At 37.3% G+C, this 19,729-nt stretch overlaps 1 protein-coding gene across 1 annotated transcript; it reads right to left on the reverse strand.

Moving 5' to 3' along the window:
- Window positions 1-567: 567 nt before the first annotated feature.
- On the reverse strand, window positions 568-17,579 carry etnk2 (ethanolamine kinase 2). The gene is made up of 8 exons (XM_017450441.3): window positions 17,214-17,579; window positions 12,701-12,960; window positions 11,960-12,100; window positions 8,694-8,836; window positions 7,932-8,015; window positions 7,648-7,808; window positions 6,510-6,583; window positions 568-5,160 (listed from the first exon to the last, which is right to left on the reverse strand). Exons 1-8 carry the CDS (start codon window positions 17,358-17,360, stop codon window positions 5,088-5,090), a joined length of 1,083 nt encoding a protein of 360 aa, XP_017305930.1. The 5' UTR covers window positions 17,361-17,579; the 3' UTR covers window positions 568-5,087.
- Window positions 17,580-19,729: the final 2,150 nt, after the last annotated feature.

The following is a 19,729-nucleotide window of genomic DNA, read 5'->3' on the forward strand; positions in this document are numbered from 1 at the left end:
CATAGCTTACAAGACTTAAAGGTTCTGCTGCTAACGTCTTGGTGCCAGATACCACTGCACACCTTCAGAGCTCTTGTTGAGCATGTAGAACATTTAGAGTTTTGCAAGACCGACCATTAAAAATAAAAGCGTCCCCCTGAACAACAAACGAATCTGGAGGAGCTTGTTGAACTTGCCTTAAAATGGGCAAACCAAAGCATTAAATGCTTACTCAATTACTACATTTAATAATTAAATTCAACTAAATTAAACCATTATTCAAAATGAGAATGTAATCATTTACTTTTAATAATTGAAAACTACTTTTAAAAATGTAAGTTAAAAAAAAATTGAATAATAATAATAAATAAATATTTATTAACTTTGTGGTGGTATTTTTATTTAAATAAAATAGCAGTTTAAATCATTCTGTGGTTTCATAATATAAGAATAAATCCCCAAATATATGACTTATCTGACATCTTTGGTTGAATGCTACATGCTGATACAGATATTCTTCTAATAACATCACTGTACTTCAGCTTACTGGTATTTATTAACACGAACTCCGCACACAATTCTCGGTGAAATGATTAAATGACAGTTTTAATTCAGACATTTTTTTTCTTTTAATGGAATTCTTTAAGAACAAAAATGTTAAATTACTCTCTTCGGCGCTTGAGCCGAGGTCGAAAGGGTCATTGTACAGTACAGTATCGTCTTTTTCACAATATTTCACAGTATTTACATTCACTTCAAGGTCACATGTGCTCTTCACCGCAAACCTACAGCGCTCTCTGGTGGTGATGAGTCTATACACCTCCATACAACTCCTGTTTCATAGTGACCATGAGAAACACTAGGAACTGGTCCAGTCCAATTCCAGGTACAAAATGGTAATGTCGAGATTAAGAGAAAACACACTGTTAACTGTACACTGGTTCAAGTCAGTTCAGTATATTCACAGAACAAAAACAAACAAACAAACAAAAAAAAACACCCAAAAAACAATCTATCACAAAAGAACTGCAAGCTGAGAAAATAGCTGTAATGGAAAAATGAAAAGAAAAAAAAAAAAAAAAAAAAACAATAATAAAATATTTAAATAAATCTAAACACTGACTGATGCAATGAGTTACATTAAAGATTTTTAACACTAGTGCTACTTCATATGCATATTTTAAAAAACATGGCCCTTCACTTTCAAGTTGGTTTGTACATTTTTACTGTGTGTGTGTGTGTATAAATGTATATTATATATTTATAACTCCGAGCTTTTCAGATGTGCCTAAAAAGACCAAAATTTAAGTACTGGCTTTTTTTCATCCCTCTCAGAAATCTCAGTACCAAATGGTAACTCTCCTTGTCGCCAGGCTGGTACCATTTAGTGTGTGGACCTTTGATTCGCTTTTAAAGCTTTAAAAAGGCTCACAAATGCTCCTTAAGGTCCGGTTACATGTCTTAAACGAACATGCAAAAGATGTCCTTGATAGTGCAATGCTTGCGCCAAAGAAAAGTACCTTTTTGGTACCTTTATTCCAGAATGACCGTTAGCATCCGTTTGTGTTTGGGGGTTTTTTTGTGCTAGGGGTTTTTTTTGTGCTAGATTATTTTCTTTCTGGGACCACCTTAATGAGCAACATTCACATATATACACCTACAGAGAACATTAGTGCATTTCATTACAGCAGCCACGCTCTCAAATAAAAAGGCAGCAAAAGGTATGGTACTTTTACGCTGGTCTGGTGTGGTACCGTTAAGGGTACATCGTTCGTTTGTATCTATATTATCTCTCTTTTCACCTTTAAAAATACCGGAAGGTATAAAATCGGACGTTGTACATTTACGCTAAAAGCGGATTAATTGTAAAAGACACGCACTAAATGGTACTTCAGTGACAATGATCAAAGTCAGTTCAGTACCTTTACTTCTGAGAGTGCAGAAAAAAAAGAAAGAAATTTGCAGACTCACAAGCAGCAGCACTCATAACCATGTCTCCAAAAAAACAAAACAAAACAAAAAAAAAAAAAAACCCCTAAGAAATCCTAGGAAGTTTTCATAAAAACACTTAAAATTGGAATAAATAATAGACGAAAGAGAAGAAAGGAGAAGTCAAAGCCAGGACAAACTCAGCATGGTGACATCAGATCATTTAGGATCATTAGTGACACAGTGGCTACAAAATTATTCATGGTGTTTCTGAAGTGCCTCTTGGCTCCAGTTATTGCCCGCAGGTTCGCCTGATTCATTATTAACCAGCGTCGTCAACCATTAATGCACCTGCACCTGAGCGGCGGGGACGCAGGATAACGCACGGCTACATCTAGCTCATCGACCTCGGAAATCAATCTATTTTTACTTTGGTGTGAAAATGCCACCTGGTTTGAGAATAGGATCAGGATTCGCACTTTGGTGAGGAAGAGATTCTAGTTGGAGAAAATGTCAAAAGCAAAGCAAGAGATGCAAAGGTCAAACAAATGACATGAGGTTAAATTAGAGCAATACCCCATCATTAACATGACTTAATATCTTAAAATATAAAAGTTATTACATCTAAATAATATTTTAAGTTAAAATAATTTTAAAAATTTTACGTTGAAATAAGATCTTAAATTGAAATAATGACGATCTGTAATAAAGTTCAAACAAAATGTATCTAGATATTGGCTATTAAATTGAAATATTTGTCGTTACGACAACTTAAGTCGTTATTTTAAGATCTTACTTTCAACATAATTAAAAGTCAAGCTATGGCCTTATTTTGACGTAATGTCTCATTATTGTGAATTCATATTTTCCAAGTCGAAATAACGATTAATAAGTTGAAATCACAACCTAGCTTGAAAATAAATTACGTTGAAATAATGGCACAATATCTTGAAATGAGTTATTAAAGGCAAATAATGAGATGTCATTATTTCAACTTAACTCGTTATTTCAAGATATGATTATTTTGATTTAATGCAAGATTTCAAGATGTTATCTCTACGTGATGTACGTCAAAATAACACAGCTTGAAGATCTTAAGAGCTCGTTCTTTTGACAACTCTACTTCAAGGTACGTCATTATTTTGATGTAATCTCATTTTTTTAAAACTCATTACTCTAAGATACGTCCTCATTCCAACTTAAGATCTCATTACTTCATGAGAGGAGATGTCGTTATTTTGACTTGGTATTGTATTATTTCAATATAATGTTGCAATTCTGTCTGTGTCGTATTATTTTTATTCTCATAACACTTAAAATGGACAGAACGATCATATCACAGCGCTCGTTTTGTTCGTTCGAATTTGACTCGTTCGTACCTGAACGCATTTTAATGAATTAATAATCACTAGCCATAACAAATGTGTGAACTGAATTTCCACTAAAGCAGCGCCTGGCTTACTGACTATCAGGGAAACAGTTTACAAAATAATAACCGTAAGCTAATACACAATAAATTAATTTTTATTGTTAGATTGTGAAATGTTAAATATTAAGCCAGAATAACAAGATATGTTTAAAAAAAAAACTAGACAACTCAAAACAACAACTTTATAAGAAATACGGGCATATCTCTATTAACAGTAAAGCTTTTGTTCCAAACAGAGGACAAGCTAAAGGACGTGGCTTAGTAAGGTGCTTTGGGCCACCACGAGCCACCAGTACAACATGAGTACACCTTGAAAACTATTTTACACCTCTTTGGAACTGGATTGAAGCGATGAACACCAGAAGACATTCTCTGAAGTGGTTTTTTGATGATGATGGTGCTGGAGAGCGCTGTCTAACTTCTCCCCTCATACTGTAAGTGTCCGATTTTGTTGAGATTTGATAAGTGTGAAGGCCATAGCATACGAGTTATATCAGTTTTGTCCTCACTGATAGATTTATTGAGCTGTCGTGCTCTGTGAGTGGGGGCGGAGTCAAGTTGGAAGAGACCACGCCTCTATTCAGGATTGAAACATAGACGATCACTCGTGATAACTCTGCAGTGACACTTCACTCGAACGGGACGAGTGGAACCAAAAGATTGGCAGCAAAATATATAATCCTAACCTTGTGGCCCAGGTTTTTTTTCCCCTTTCGTTTGTCACCTGTCTGCTGTGATCATTAATAATATGCACTTCATTAGTGTAAAGGTTATACCTGAATCTATTGCTTCAAGATCTAATGTGTGAGGAACTCGAGCCACACAAAGCCTTAACATCTGCTGGATCAAATTATGCAACGAGCTTAAATAACCTCCAGCACCTTTTTTCTTTCAGGAATTGGTTGAACAGATTGACGATTTTTTTTTTTTTTAGTCATTAGAAAAAAAATTCCCAGTCAAGCTTCTGGGACTTTGGTTGCCCGGTATGTCCCTCGGCAGGTAATGCGAGGGCAAATGGAGGAGGCGGAGGCCGGGGCTGAGATTTTTCCATCACCTGCGCTGAGTGGAAAATTCAACAGAGTTACTCGTTACCATAAAAGCTTAAAAGGCAGAGAAAAAAAAACCCTGGTCCCCAGAAAGAGGAGGACGATTGGCCCCGGTGGCCTTAACCTCTCAGGAATGTCTGGAGTGCAAAAAAAAAAGAAGAAAAAAAAAGAAAAGTCAAAAAACTCATGCTTAACCAAGCATAGGATTCCAGACTACCACATATGCTGCTTCAGGTCTGAAAACTAATTTCTGATTACAATTTTTTTGGACAGCAGAAACTTTTCTCTCTCTCTTGCTTGCTCTTATATATATATATATATATATATATAAAAGAAATAAAAAAGAAAGAAAGAAAGCAAAGGCATTAGTTATATAACTGCAGATACACACTGTAAAACTCCACTGCAAAATAAGTTTGGGTGAATGCATGCAATAATATTTATATAAAAGTGAGTCAGAAATAAATAAAGTGCACCAAAAAACAAAAAACAAAAAAAAAACAACAAAAAAAAAACACGCTTTATGATGTGATGAAATGTGGAAGTAAATACACACATGTGGACCGAGTTGTGTTTGAGTGGAGGGAACCAGGAACTCGACCTGCCCTCATACCCACCCGTGCTGTACCCCAGAACCCTCCCCTTTCCAAAAAAGGCTTCTCCATTCCCAAGGGCAAAGCAGCAGCTTAGCTTGTTGTCTCCTCTCACTTCGGGATCTTCAGGGCCATGACATCCGGCTTGGTCTTGAAGTACTGGTTGAAGCGTAGGACGGCGTATCTGGAGGGGGGAGGGGTGGAAAAAAAGATCAGGGGTACTCATTTTACAAAATTATTAAAGGACTCCTAATGACACGACTAACTGAAACACATACACCAAAATTCCTCAGCAATTATAAGTTCTGAAGGTTAAGTTAGCTTTAATTACACTAGAAGATAAGATAAGATGTACCTTTATTCATCCCTGAAGGGATTGAAGTTGAGTGCAAAATCTTTCAAAGGCCAAATAGCCAAGTAAAAATAACCAAGTACATTCTTGGCACAGATTAACATTTAGCCACGCCCACAATATAACAAAAGTTCTCGAAACATGGAATAAAGCTTGTTACGGTGCTGTACGCCTCAAATCGTGTCTAATTCTGTTCACCTCGACTGTCAGATTGTTATTATAATCACACAAGGACACACTGGACTTCAGGTCTTCATCGAACCCATTTGTTTTGTTGTGCGTGCAGTGCGTGTTTAAGACTGGAAGTCATAAGATCCAGTAGAAACAGAAATCCTGCCACAGGTTGATGGGGGTAGTGATGTGCCAGAGCCTGCCGGTGCTTTCTGTTGACTCATGTTTCTGTGTTTCCGCTGCAAACAGATACCGGCGTCCTTTAGTAACTGTACCAATGGCGTTTGGTACTTTTTATTCAGGCGAGCAGACGAGAAAACCGCTACGTCCCCTAGTGAGGCTTTCATTCACATTCCACCCCACACAGATGGGCAATGTATTTTTAAAACAGAAAAACATTACCCGATACATACACTAGCTGCGACAAGCATCGTTTTACATGCTTTAAATATTTGTCGAGTATCTGACTCAACTTGTTCTTGAAAGAAATATCACTTTCATGATTCAACCATAATTCTGCTTATAACTGCACTTCAAAACGTATCCAAAATTCGGTCGAGTTTGTTTTGAAACATTTTGTCCGAGTATTAATTATGCCAGGGTTAATAATAAACCTGAGCACGGCCATAGTTTTGAATGTGTTCTATAGATCAAATTTGCTTTTTTGTGCGATGTTGATTATTGCCTTGCTTGTGATTTACCATTTTTAAAAAAAAACAAAAAAAACCCCAACAACAATATAAATGATGTAATCTTCTAGAACTGACAGCTTAAGACAGGAAAATGAGCATTTCTACTATTTCAGGTTTAAGGGGTGTCAGGGAGTGCATAATATTATCTGCTTGCCAGGGCAAGAAAGAAAAAAAAAACCCAGCATATTTAATCACGTTCTAATTATAATCAACATTATAACTGGAATTGAATATAATTGTTTGTTTGTTTTTTTAAACTAAACTTTCTTAGTCAAATAAAAGCCAATGAGATGAGAGTGCCTTGGGAGAGCTGCTTACCCAAGGAAGTCAAAGTCAATGGTGGAGTACTTGGCCTGGATGAGGGCCCAGAAGCCCCAGAAGAAATGTGATGCCTGTCAGAAGAGAGGAACAAAAGGTTCATCATGATAAACGTCACTCTCTCAGGCTTCGTCCATGCCTGTACAGATATTTTCAAAAATACATTGTTTTTGGGTGACTGAAAATGAAGAACCTGTTCTGTAAATTCTTATTTAAGAACATGTTTGCAATTTCATTTCAATTTATTTTGTTATTAGTAAGGGTGAAAACCTCAGGCTTCCACATGATACGATGGTACAATTTCCATTCAGAGTTATTAGCAAATGAACAAATGAACTATTTACACATCACGTACACTACCAATCAAAAATTTAGACACACTCATTCTTTATTTCTATTTATTCCCCCCACATTTTAGAATAATAATAATAAAGTAATCAAAACTCTGGAATAACACAAATGGAACTATGGGAATTAAGTTGTGATAAAAAAATCCAAAATAAATCAAAATAATTTAGTATTTTAGTATCTTCAAAGTAAACATCCTTTTCGCCCAGAATTTCCAGAAATGTATTTTTGGCATTTTCTTAACTGATTTCTTGAGGAATTTCCCTGAGACGCTTTTTAAACAGTATTAAAGGAATATTTCGCTCCATTTTTAAACATTTAAATCATACACCTTCAAATCAAAAGGTTTTTAAGATCATGAGAAAGATTTCAGTCAAGTGTCCACAAACTTTCGACCAGTAGTATATTATTTTGCTCCCCACACCGGTTGTCTGTCCGTTTTCAATAATAATATTTTATAAATAACTTAAAATCAGCAACAATCTATTTATGATTGTTGCCTTGATTCGTTTCAGTCGTTGCCCTTTAAATCGATTCATCGATCCAAATCGTCAGTTACATTTTGGATAAGACCCGGGCGAACCTTTAGCAGTAGTTCCACTTCATCATTATCCCCCCATCCCCCGCCCCCCCTTTGCCATGATGGGGTTTTGTTTCCCACATTTTGCCTTTCTACCGCTCAATACGCAGCTCATAACAATTCTCAAGCCATTAATGGTTTGTGTTATACTATCTCAGTGATGAGAAAGTTTCTCTTTTTCCACCTTCACACTCTCATTCATTTCCTCACCAGTGAAAACTTGTTGACCTGAACATAGAGTGTCTCAAGCTCAAGCTGGCTCACTTCCTCTCCCTTCTTGGTGAAGAGTTTGTAGGCCTTCAGGTAGGTGTGCAGCCAATCCAGCTGCAGCTCCCGACTCGGGTACAGACCGTAGTCCAGTTCACTCATGCCTGTCTCACACACACACACACACACACACACACACACACACACACACACACACACACAGCACATGACATCAAAGCATTAATGCTCCGGGCTACAGTATTCATCATTCTGTGTGACTCACTCACCTGCAAACTCGTTGAAATGGTTCCCAATGTCAAACGCCTGGTAGTTGTAACTTGAGTACTCGTAGTCTATGAAGCGAACGTAACCTGTAAAAGCAAAACAGCTGGAAAAATTAACAGAGCCACACTCTGATCATTTTACTCAATAACCTCGAATAAACGTGCTTTCGGGGGATTCGAGGGTGTGGATATCCTGGAGGAAACTTTCAGTCACAAAAAATGCATGCTACGCTCGCTAGCCAACTATAACGAATAAAGCGGTTAGGATTGTTATGGTGTGTTTCAACAAGCTTTGAAATTCATACACAGGATTGCGAGTTAAATTACTTTGTTAGTTAGTGGTATCACACTGTTCAAGACAGCTAAAGATGTCTAATTTGCATACTTGTGCATATTCATAGATGCTGACATTTTGAATGATGGTGTGGAATGATGTCGAGATGTTACGACACCGTTTTAGTCAGCTTTTCGTGATTAATTGCGTGCTGTTATAAGAAAATAATAAACGACTGGCTGGCGCGATTAGGCCCGCTACGTCAAAGTTGATTATTTTTAGATAACAGCATGTCCAAAAGTGTGTTATTCCTCTCAGATTATTGCAATTTGCCAATAATTCAACAGTTCCATGAAATAAGTTAGTTTCTGTCATCACTTATGTTACAACAGCTATAAACAGTCCTTTTTTAATTTTATTTTTTAAACTCAATAAGGCCAAAAAAAAAAAAAAGAAAAAAATTGCAAAGCGTGGACTTCACATCCACACACCTTCCTTCACATTGTGGACGATATTTTTGCAGAGCAGGTCGTTGTGGCAGAGCACCACGGGCGAGCCGAGCTGAGACAGGTGTTCCTTCATCCACGACATTTCCTCTTCCAGAACTTCCTTACTGGGAACTTCCTCTCGGATTCTGGGGAAGAGAAACGTAAATGGTTCAACCCATAATTTTATTGATTTATTTTTTGGGAATTTCTCCAGGCATCCCGCAATGCTCTTCAACATACACACACTTCAGAGCTCTTGAGATGCTTGAAAAGAGAACCAGCTTATGATCGATGCTGCTTGATAACCGATGTAACCAATAGCCAATGTGGCATGGAGGATCAGCTTTATTATGATTGTTAAACATTAAAATGATATGTTTTCCCCCCTCATGAATACACATCAAAAGGCTGTTGGTCCATGTTCAGAATGTGCTCCTAGACTCATAAGCTCTGAAATGTTTTTTTTTTCTCCTAAAATACAAGAGAAAAAAAAAAAAACAGAAACAAATGTATGTTATGCTGTATGATACTCTAATACATCTAGTACAACATAATGCTAGTATGACTCTCTTCCTATTAGTGACCAAAACCCCCCCCCCCGAAAAAACCAACTGCAGGCATGTACAGTATTACAAACATGTTGTGTGACCTAGCTCAGATAAACCTTATTATTTATTGTTTATGTATACCATCGCTTTATCAGCTGCTCCGCACTTAATGAAGCGGTGCGCTGAAACCGATCAGAGACCCATTGCCATGGAGAACTCTCCTTGAGTAATGGATTTAGGAGACTAATTCTGGAGCTGAAGTCGTCTGCAAACACACAAAGACACAGAGACACACACACAGCAACCACGACTGACCCTCCCTCTCTCTCTATTGGATTGGAGCAAGTCACCCCTTGACCCTAATCTGAGACCTGCTTCATCAACACAGGTAGTGAGTCTGAAGGAAACAGCTGTGATGACTAATCAAGTCCGTGATATCACTCACACGGTGTAATACGTAGAGCCTACGGCCAGGTGATCGAGAGAGAGAGAGAGAGAGAGAGATTATATATATTTATATATAATAGAGAGAGAGAGAGAGAGAGAGAGAGAGAGATTATATATATTTATATATAATAGAGAGAGAGAGAGAGAGAGAGAGAGAGAGAGAGAGATTTTATATATTATATATATATATATGAGATGAGATCTGGATAACATGATGAATGAAATCACAACCGACTTTTTGGAAATATAACTAGTATTGTGATTTATTTATTTATTTGTTTTTAAACAATTTTATAAGCAACCGTTAACTAGCTAATTTTGTGTTAAAATTGCTAACTGAATGTTGAAAAGTGCAAAATGATATAATTATTATTATTAAATTTATTTGTTAAATTACGCATGACCTCACAGCATGTACTATTGTTTATTTTCATTGCTGCTCATCATTATGCTCGATACGCAATACGATGATATGATCGTCAATATTGTGAAAAATTTATACCTCACAATACGTTTTTATCTGACACATTTTCATCACAGCTAGTATTGTTGACCTGAAAGAAAAAAAATTCTAAAATCCTTTGTACTGAATCCTAAAATCTGTCAAATATGTCACTATTACACGTTGTTTTGCTGTTGTTGCCGTCATTAGAAGATTCGTTATTGATTAAAATTGAATAGTTATCAGAACGTATTATTTTTCTCCTTTTAAAATTTTAAATCATTAATTCGTGCAGACGTTATGATAATAATAATAATAATAATAATAATATCAAACTGTACCGAGAGAGATTTTGCAGAAATGGAGCCGATAATACGGATTCAGTAAAAACTTTCGATTGCTGCCCTGCTCTCAATGACCTCGCAGACGGTCTAACGGCTGATAACCACCACTGCCGTGTCTACACGATGCGTCACGCTGTTCCTGAAAAACGGAGGAATGTAAACATCTGCAGGGCTCCGAGAGCCTGCGTCTCTGTAATTCACCAGCTGGTGATGACTGACTGTTCCTACATAATGGACTTACAGGTGCACAGTGACACTGATAACGCTCGTATCGTCAATAATTCTGCTCGAGGAGATCTGCTGCAGGGTGCAAAGAGAAATAAAATGCACCGTCACTTTTACAAGTTACAAGAGGGAGAAGGAAAAAGAAAGAAAAAAAAAAAGCATTAAAAATGTTCAAATATTGTATATAAAAACTCAGTGCAGCAGTAAAAGAAAAATACAGGCTACATATGCCTGTTATTAGACCTACAAGTGTCTGAAATGAATTCTTTTATTTTTTTGTGGCAGTGTTAATTACATTAACACCATGTAAAACTAGGGCTGTGTTGTGTTTTGTCATCTGGTCATTTATTCAAAGTGCACAGTGCGTCTGAAGCTCGTTCACGATAACGCAAAGAAATGACTTGTCATGTGACCTGAATTAATCGCTTTAAGAGCGCCGTCCGCTCATCCAGGAAAAAAAAAAAAATGCACAAAAAATCATGTCCGGCATTGACGTCATCTTTTTTTTTTTGCTGTTAAATAGCTTAAAGTGGATTATTTCTTTTTTAAAAAAACTTTAAGGATCACAAGATTAAATCCTGAAGACGCCACAGCCATCTGTGACCGAGAGCCAATGAAACAAAAATGGCCGTTCTGTCTGGATGGGAGAGACAGCGTTATACTCTATATATACACACACTACTCGACACAGCGTTATGTCTCTCTCTCTCTCATTAATCACATTGACACTAGCCAATTGTGGGCATCAGTAAGTTCATGTGTGCAGAAGAGGGCAGATCCTCAGCAGATATAAATAATTTAAAAAACAAAAAACAAAAACATAACACCACAGAATGGGGCTGATTTCCTTTCTAGCCCAGATTCCCTAGCCCAGATAGCCCCTGTAGATTCTCACAGCCTATTAAGGGACAGTCATCTCAGTTCAAACTGCCTTACAAGAAATAAATAAGTGAACATAAATGATCCAATCAAAAGTATATTGTTTGGGTTGAAGGAAACCTCTGCCTATTCGGAAGAGATGGGACATGATCAGCCACAAAAAAAAATGGTGTTGCATTTATGTGTCTTTCAGTGTTTGCATTCCCATGTAACGGTTTCATGCCTACGATAGGACCCAGTGCTACACGGCTCAAGTATAACGGTTTCACAATAGTAGTCTTATACATATTCACTGATCGTAGCAGACGTCATATCCATCAATTCTGAAATGACTTGCTGGTGCTCGCTCTGTTTTGGGCGTTTCTGTATCGGAGCTTGGCTTACCTGGCGTTGGAGGCTTGGTCGGTGAACTCGGTGGCCACTAGGGAGAAGTACTTGCGCATCTTGATCCACAGGTTGGGTTTGGGGATGCAGCCATTGTGTGCGTGGATGGCGTGGATGCGGGCCATTTCTGTAGCAATGAGTCTAACGAGACACATACAGATGAGATTAAGACTCGACGTCACGTGCAGGAAATTAAAAAAAAAAAAAAAAAAAACCCCACCAGACGCTTAATAATCCTAGCAGTGGAGTATAATTTCTCAAGGTCAGGACTGGGTAGTCTATCTACATCCTGAAGACAAAGGAAGGACATTCCTTCACGTGCAACATCATAGAAGGAACACAGCTGGTTTGGAAGTGGAGTGAAGGACGACGAGCTGGACGGACACGCCTGAACGACCATTATTACTCCCAATTCACACGTTATCATGTTTCATGACGTTATAAGTGTGAAGCCTCTATAAAGATCTACGGTAATTACTGTATTTTCCCACCGTCCTGTAGAACTGTTGAAGCACCTCGATTTACACCAAAGGTCTGTAACTCAAGACAACTACAGAAGACCTGCCATGGACTTGTTTTTTCAAAATAGCCCTTGGAAGATCACATGTCTGAGGTAAACACCAGGCACCTGGGAGATAAACCTGCCACTTGTCTGCTATAGTTGATTCTTTCTTTCTTGCTAGACGTTACATTGAGTAATTAATAAGAAAGAGTCTGTTGGGCGTCCTCTTGCTACCTCACCTGAGCAGCACGGGGTCCCTGACGTCCTGCGTGCCGAGAGCGTCTCCTTGCATGAACTCGTAGCAGATGCCGTTGTTGAAGGTGCAGTAGAGTCGAGGAGCACAGCCGTTGGCGTGGAGAACCTGGAAGCTCTTCAGCTCATTGTCGCGGTCCACAATCAGCTCGGTCTTGTTGCCGTACACCCTCACCAGCACCACGTCCTCCGGGCTCTCGTCCACGTAGCAGCCCACCAGCTTGTTGGTCGTTCCTTCTGTGAAAAGCTAGCATAAGGAGACACGTGGTCAGACATGAGGTGGAAATTGTTTATATTTCCACATTTCTAAATTGTAGTCTTGAAGAAACTATACAAGCTGAAAATATCTGCGTGAAAAACAGCTCAACTGACAAGTGGTATTAATAACAAGATATCCCTGAATAGTTCTTTTAACAAGGTTAAAAATTATACATTTTATCATATGAATAAAAAAAATATATGATGAATGAACAAAAAACCTTCCACACCAGATGTACAAAAGGAGTCCAATTCTGTGTGGAAAAACAGAATATTATAAATATTATTGTTGTTGGTATTATTCAATCGCAAGTAACAGATGACTGTTCTTTTATAACTAAATGATAAATAGCTAAATAACCATAAACTTATTTAGCTATCCTGGAGGTTACTTTTCTTCATACAAACTTACTTATCCTGGAACTATTCCTGGAGCTAACTTGCATACTTCTCCTGGAACCCATCATTATACTCACTTATTTGTTCTGGAACTTGCTTACTTATCCTACAACTAACATATCCTGAAACGTATCCTCATACTAGCTTACTTATCCTGAAACCTAACCTGGTACTCACTTACATTATACTAACATAATTGTCCTGGAACTTGCTTACTTCTCATTGAACTAACTTACTTGTTCTGAAATTTACCTACTTATCCTGGAACTAAAGACAAAAATAGAATCTGACTTGAATTGATGAAACTTTTACTTCAGCTCGCTGGATGAACCCGTTGCGTTTCAGGGAAGTGCGTCCCGTGAAACCAACCAACACAACCCACAACTCTTTGCCCACCAGAACATTTCTGACATTCCTGACATGGTTTACATCGAGTTGGACCAATGGTGGAGATCCTGGGCACGGATCAGCGCTCATACCCGATTCTGTTGGCCCATTCTTCTGACCAATCTATTCTGGGAGATGAAACAATGAGGCGAGTAACACCTGCTGTTTCTCAGTTACAAACCACTTGGTTCTCTCATTTTTGCTCATGTTAAGCCTGATAAGGCACTCGTTTTTGCTTCTGTTTAGGAAACAGGAAGTTAACCCACATCTTGATGAACCGATAAACGTAACTAGTTTTGGCGGATTCTAAGGCAAGAGAAAAAAATTCAGCGGAAACGCGTTTATGCAAATTAACTCAACACGGTGAGAGGAGTCGTGAAGGGGTAATAGCGTCAAAACGACAACAAAAAAAACGAGTGGAAATGAACAAAGGAGTTCAAGAGAACATTTTGGGGGGAAAAAAGATAAATAACATTTTTTTGGACATGTGGCTCAGGTAGTAATCAACCCAACAAACTTCACTTCGTACCTCTCCTTTGTCTTTCCGGCAGGTCACGTGACCAACGTCACCTCACGTCCCCTAATCATCCTGTGATGAAGGTGACACTGACTGCTGGTAATCGTTCTAATCTAATGAATGATGGTTCTTTGAGGCTCGGGGCCAAACTCTGGTCTCATCTGAATGGCAGCGTGCAGCCCGCAGTGAATAACTCACTGGGAAACAATGCGGCCCTTCTTTCATTTATAAAGCTATGGAGGTTATGTTGAGGGAATGTAAAAGCTAGGGAGGTTATGAAGGAGGAATGTATTATAATAAAAGTGAAACTGATAGTGTTAGGGGGCGATATACCGAGAAATTTCATATCATGATACTTCAAAATGAAATTATTTTTGTACATTTTTACAATTTTAATGATTCAGCATGGAAATATTTACATGTACTCAGCTGCTTGCAGAATTTATATCTTTTCTTAAAAAATACTGATAACACACTCATTATCTCAGATGTGTACTGTGACAATTTATCACGACATTGATATTATTTAAGCAATAAAACAGTCGGAAGGGTGTGCTCTTACACGTTGCCCAGTGCACAGCGTATTATTCTCCAATGACAGCACATCCTGAAGTTTTATTCCTCTTAAGCGCCAGCAACGTGTCAAGAATTACAATCATAAACATATTAAAAGAATGACACATCACAGATTTATCCGTTTATAGTTACCATTACAGTTGCGGAACGTCCACAAACAACTTGACTCCTGTTATCACTTACGTTACAAAAGCTATAAACTTTCGTTCCTCCACCAGCCTCTGTTTTCCCCCCCTCCCTCTCTCTTGAAGTAAAAAAAAAAAAAAAAAAAAAAAAAAAAAAAAAGCAGCTTGTCTTGTTACAGAGAAACAAGAAATTGTAAACTGTAAAAGAAATCTATCCTGAAGACTTTCCCATGGTGGAAAACGTACTGTTACACAGCGTCGACACTGGAGACTGCTTCCATTAAAAGCTGCACCGTATCAACGATTACATGTGTTAAAATAACTTACATATATATATATCGAATCGCTGTGTTAGTTGTACCTGTGATTTTAATTTCAGCCTGGACTATTATCAAAGTCGCCGCTACACCTTCTGACCAATCAGAATCGAGAATTCGACAGTAAAACAACGGCGTCCAGCTGTATGTAGACACCAAGTATAGGACAGTCTGTACTGTAGGCACTGAAAGTTACTCTAGTATTCAACACAGCCGTGACTTTATTGTAACACTAAGAGTGCAAACAAATGACAGCAGGAAGTAAAAACAGGTCACATCCTGCATCTGAGCAGTAGTATAATACGGGTGATACGGTGCAAAGGGAGAAGGTGATTTGGATAATGAGTCATCTGAAATAGACAATGGTGAAAAATCAGAAGCTGCGACATGGCAGGGTCCAATGTTTTGTCTGACCTCAGCGCTAGAAACTTATCGCATTATCCTGTGTTACAGCTGAACCGCAAACTTTCACAGGTTACGTACTCTTCAAAGGTGTGACACCAACATACGTTAAAGCATCTTCACGTGTGTAATGAAGAAAAGAAGAGTGATTATAAAAATTAATTAGTTATCGGATAGAAGGCGAGAAGATTATGTTGGTGAGAAAGAGCAAAGGTATTAAAAATAAATAAATAAATAAAAATCACCAACACCTGATGATACTCCTAGTACAATACTTATAGAAGTGTATTATGGTCAATCACAGCCCAATATTAATAACGTATCATCGGTTTGCGCTTTTTTGGGAAGCAATTTCCATTTATTGCAGCAAATCGATACAAATCCTGCATTTCAGTCGTGATTCCGATATTCCGTATCAGATCAGCACGCCTCTGGATTCGTCCTGATGTCTTGGTTCGACGTGCTCTACGCCATAGCCAAAGTATGAACGAAGGCAGGTGTAGCCGATGTGTGCGCATCTGTACACTTCTGCCTCATTTTCTTCATGTGGACACGCAAAAAAAAAACATTTGTACTTCTTAACGCTCCCGTTGCTTTGTACCGAAGACCTCCTGCTGTAATCATAAAGACTCATTCACAATGCTCATACTCCACACCCTCTGTACTGTTTGTCTCTACTCTTCTACACCTGTAGTAAGGATTTATTTAGAATCCTACTATCCAGGGTCATGGAGAACAGGACCAGTTCCCTTTAGAGCCTGGTTCCTCCTCGACTCCTGTGTGTTCATTAAGGGATCGAAATCGACATCCAGATGTCTGTGTAAATATGATACGCAAACAAAATGTCATCGCACTGTACATAAAGACAAAGTTAAACCTACAGGTTAGTAGCTAGTATTAACAAATCCTGAGAGGTTAATGTAAATAAATGAGAAAGCCTGGAAGTTGAATGTATATAAAGACAATTCCACTCACAGGTTAATTCTGAATTAATTAGCAGGGCGGTTCATTAAGATAGATGGTTACTTAGTTAGTCAGAGTCATGAGGAGACAGACTTCTGAGTGAAAGCTCCATCCCGTCACTACCAGCTGCTCAATACAAGACAGCTAGCTAACTATATTATGAACTCATTGACGTGTTGGAGCTTTTTTATTATTATTATTAAAAAATGTTTTAAAACTAGTTAGATAAATAACTAACATCAAGCACTTAAGCTTTGCGACAAAGCCTCATTCAAATGTTACAGGAGACATGGCTAAGCTTCGGTTGCTATGCTAGGGCTAACGCAGGTATCATTCATAAGCTCGAGCGCTAGCTTAGTCACGCGCGTAAGAAAACAAACACACACACACGTATGTATATATACACACACCTTTTAGTGGTGATATATTTTCGCTTTTATGGTCACAAAGTGGTGTTAAAAAAAGGTAAGGTTAGTTTGGAGTGATAAGGTGTTAATGGAGAGCTAGCTAGTGAACATGACAAGACATGGTTTTAAAATGAAAACGCACAACCTACCTTGGTCTTGACCAGGTTAATGTCCCATGTTGGCCGCAGCTCTTTAATTAATTTTATCGCCCCATCTTTAACGTTATGCTCATCGACGTGTATTGGGAATTTTCTGATTGTCGGCGAGCCCACAGGCACGTGTATTTCCGTCTCCATAATATGTTTTTTTTTCCGTTTTGAGTTAGAAATGCCTGATATTATTCGCTCTTGCGACAAGAAAAAATAAACCAATAAATAATAAAGTTTCACACTGTAGCTGACTGTATGAAAGGACTGTTGGACTTTGCGCACGCGTTTGATATGAGCAATGAGACACAGATTAAGAAGCCGGTACGACTCGATTCAGGCACCGCGCACTATGGCTTCCTCAATAGGCCCCGCCCACAAAGAATCATCCGATCACTGATCACGGACAGATGACGACCCATGGACACGCCTACTTTTCCAGATCACTCCAACGCCCGCCCCCCACTGGAATAAAGTTGGTTTGACGTTGTACGTTCGATATTCGTGGATATGCGGAAATTAAGGGACCGTCTCTAAAGTTACATACGACATTGTTATACACGTTTCTACCTTCAATAGCATTCGAAGGGAATGACATACATTATTAAATTAGATATGAATTTCACTAGAGAATGGGCCCATACGCAAAATATACCATTATTTAAAGCTCAATAGCATTTGAAGGGAATGATGTACAGTCACACAATCAACTGTAAAGTGTTCATCTAGGTGTCAGGTATGACGCACACCTTTGAGATTTTTTATATTTGTTAAACTAAACTATTAAATCACATTTAAATTTGACATGTATTTCATTACTGAATGGGCCCATACACATCATAATTTAAAGCGCAATAGGATTTGAAGGGAGTGACGTACAAATATGAAGCCAACTGTAAAGTGTTCATTTAGGTATCAGTTATAACACACACCTTTTAGATTTCTGATATTTATTCAAATAAGCTATTAAATCATATGTAAATATTGCCATGTATTTCACTACAGAATGGGCTCATATACAAAATATACCATAATTTAAAGCTCAATAGCATTTGAAGGGAATGATATACAGTCACACAACCAACTGTAAAGTGTTCATCTAGGTGTCAGCTATAATGCACACTTCTTAGATTTTTGATATTTAACAAAATAAGCTATTAAACCACATGTAAATTAGATATCAATTTCACTAGAGAATGGGCCCATACGCAAACTATACCATGATTTAAAGCTCAATAGAATTTGAAGGGAATGATTTACAATCATGAAGCCAACTGTAAAGTGCTCATCTAAGTGTCAGGTATGAAGCACAACTTTTAGATTTCTGATATTTATTAATATAAACTATTAAATCATGCGTAAATATTACCATGTATTTCACTACCGAATGGTCCCATACACAAAATATACCATAATTTAAAGCTCAATAGCAGTTGGTTATATGACTGTAAGTCATTCCCTTCAAATGCTATTGAAGTTAGAAACGTGTATAACAATGTCGTATGCAACTTTAGAGACGGTCCCTTAATTTCCGCATATCCACGAATTTGACGTCCAACGTCAAACCAACTTTATTCCAGTCCCCCCCCCCTTCCATCGCGCTCTAAAACCAGACTACGCCCACTTATAATAAGACACATCTACTATAATGACGTCAGCATATACATAAACACGGACACGCCCACAAGCCGCTGACAAGATATTGCGCTATAGATACGTTTTACTAGACGTAATTACTACTTTAAAACATGTATAATAAATAATGTATAAACAGGTATAATAGTTTGACATAAATGTATAAGAGGAACGTAGAATTAGGCTGTTTTTGAGGAATATATTTAATATAATTCATCATATAATAATAATAATAATAATAATAATAATAATAATAATAATAATAACTATTATTGTTGTTGCATTTATTTGTAAAATATTTCTTTTTTTTAAACAGGAAACAATTTTAAGAAATCATCATCATCATCAAATAATAATAATCACTGCATTTATTGGAAATCATCTTGAATTATTATTATTATTATTATTATTATTGTTATTATTATTATGAGGAATGTGGAACTAGGCTGTTTTTGATGGATATTTTTATATACATTCATCATACAACAACAACAACAACAACAACAACAATAATAATAATAATAATAATTGCTATTATTGTTTTTGTTCCATTTATTTGTAAAATGTTTCTTTTTTAAACAGGAAACAATTTTAAGAAATCATCATCATCATCAAATAATAATAATTACTGCATTTATTGGAAATCATCTTGAATTATTATTATTATTATTATTATTATTATTATTATTATTATTATTATTATTATTATTATTATAGAGCGTCAACAAATAACTTGACTGAGCATTTTTACAGTTTTGAAATGTTTAACGCATTATCATAATTATCCCTACTGTGTCATATAATGATCTACATTTCCATCATATTATTGTTTAGTAAATAATCGTTTAGTCTCATTGATGTTTCAGTCAGTGCCTCTTTTACTA

This window comes from Ictalurus punctatus, chromosome 21, assembly GCF_001660625.3.
Source record: "Ictalurus punctatus breed USDA103 chromosome 21, Coco_2.0, whole genome shotgun sequence".
Lineage (NCBI taxonomy): Eukaryota > Metazoa > Chordata > Actinopteri > Siluriformes > Ictaluridae > Ictalurus > Ictalurus punctatus.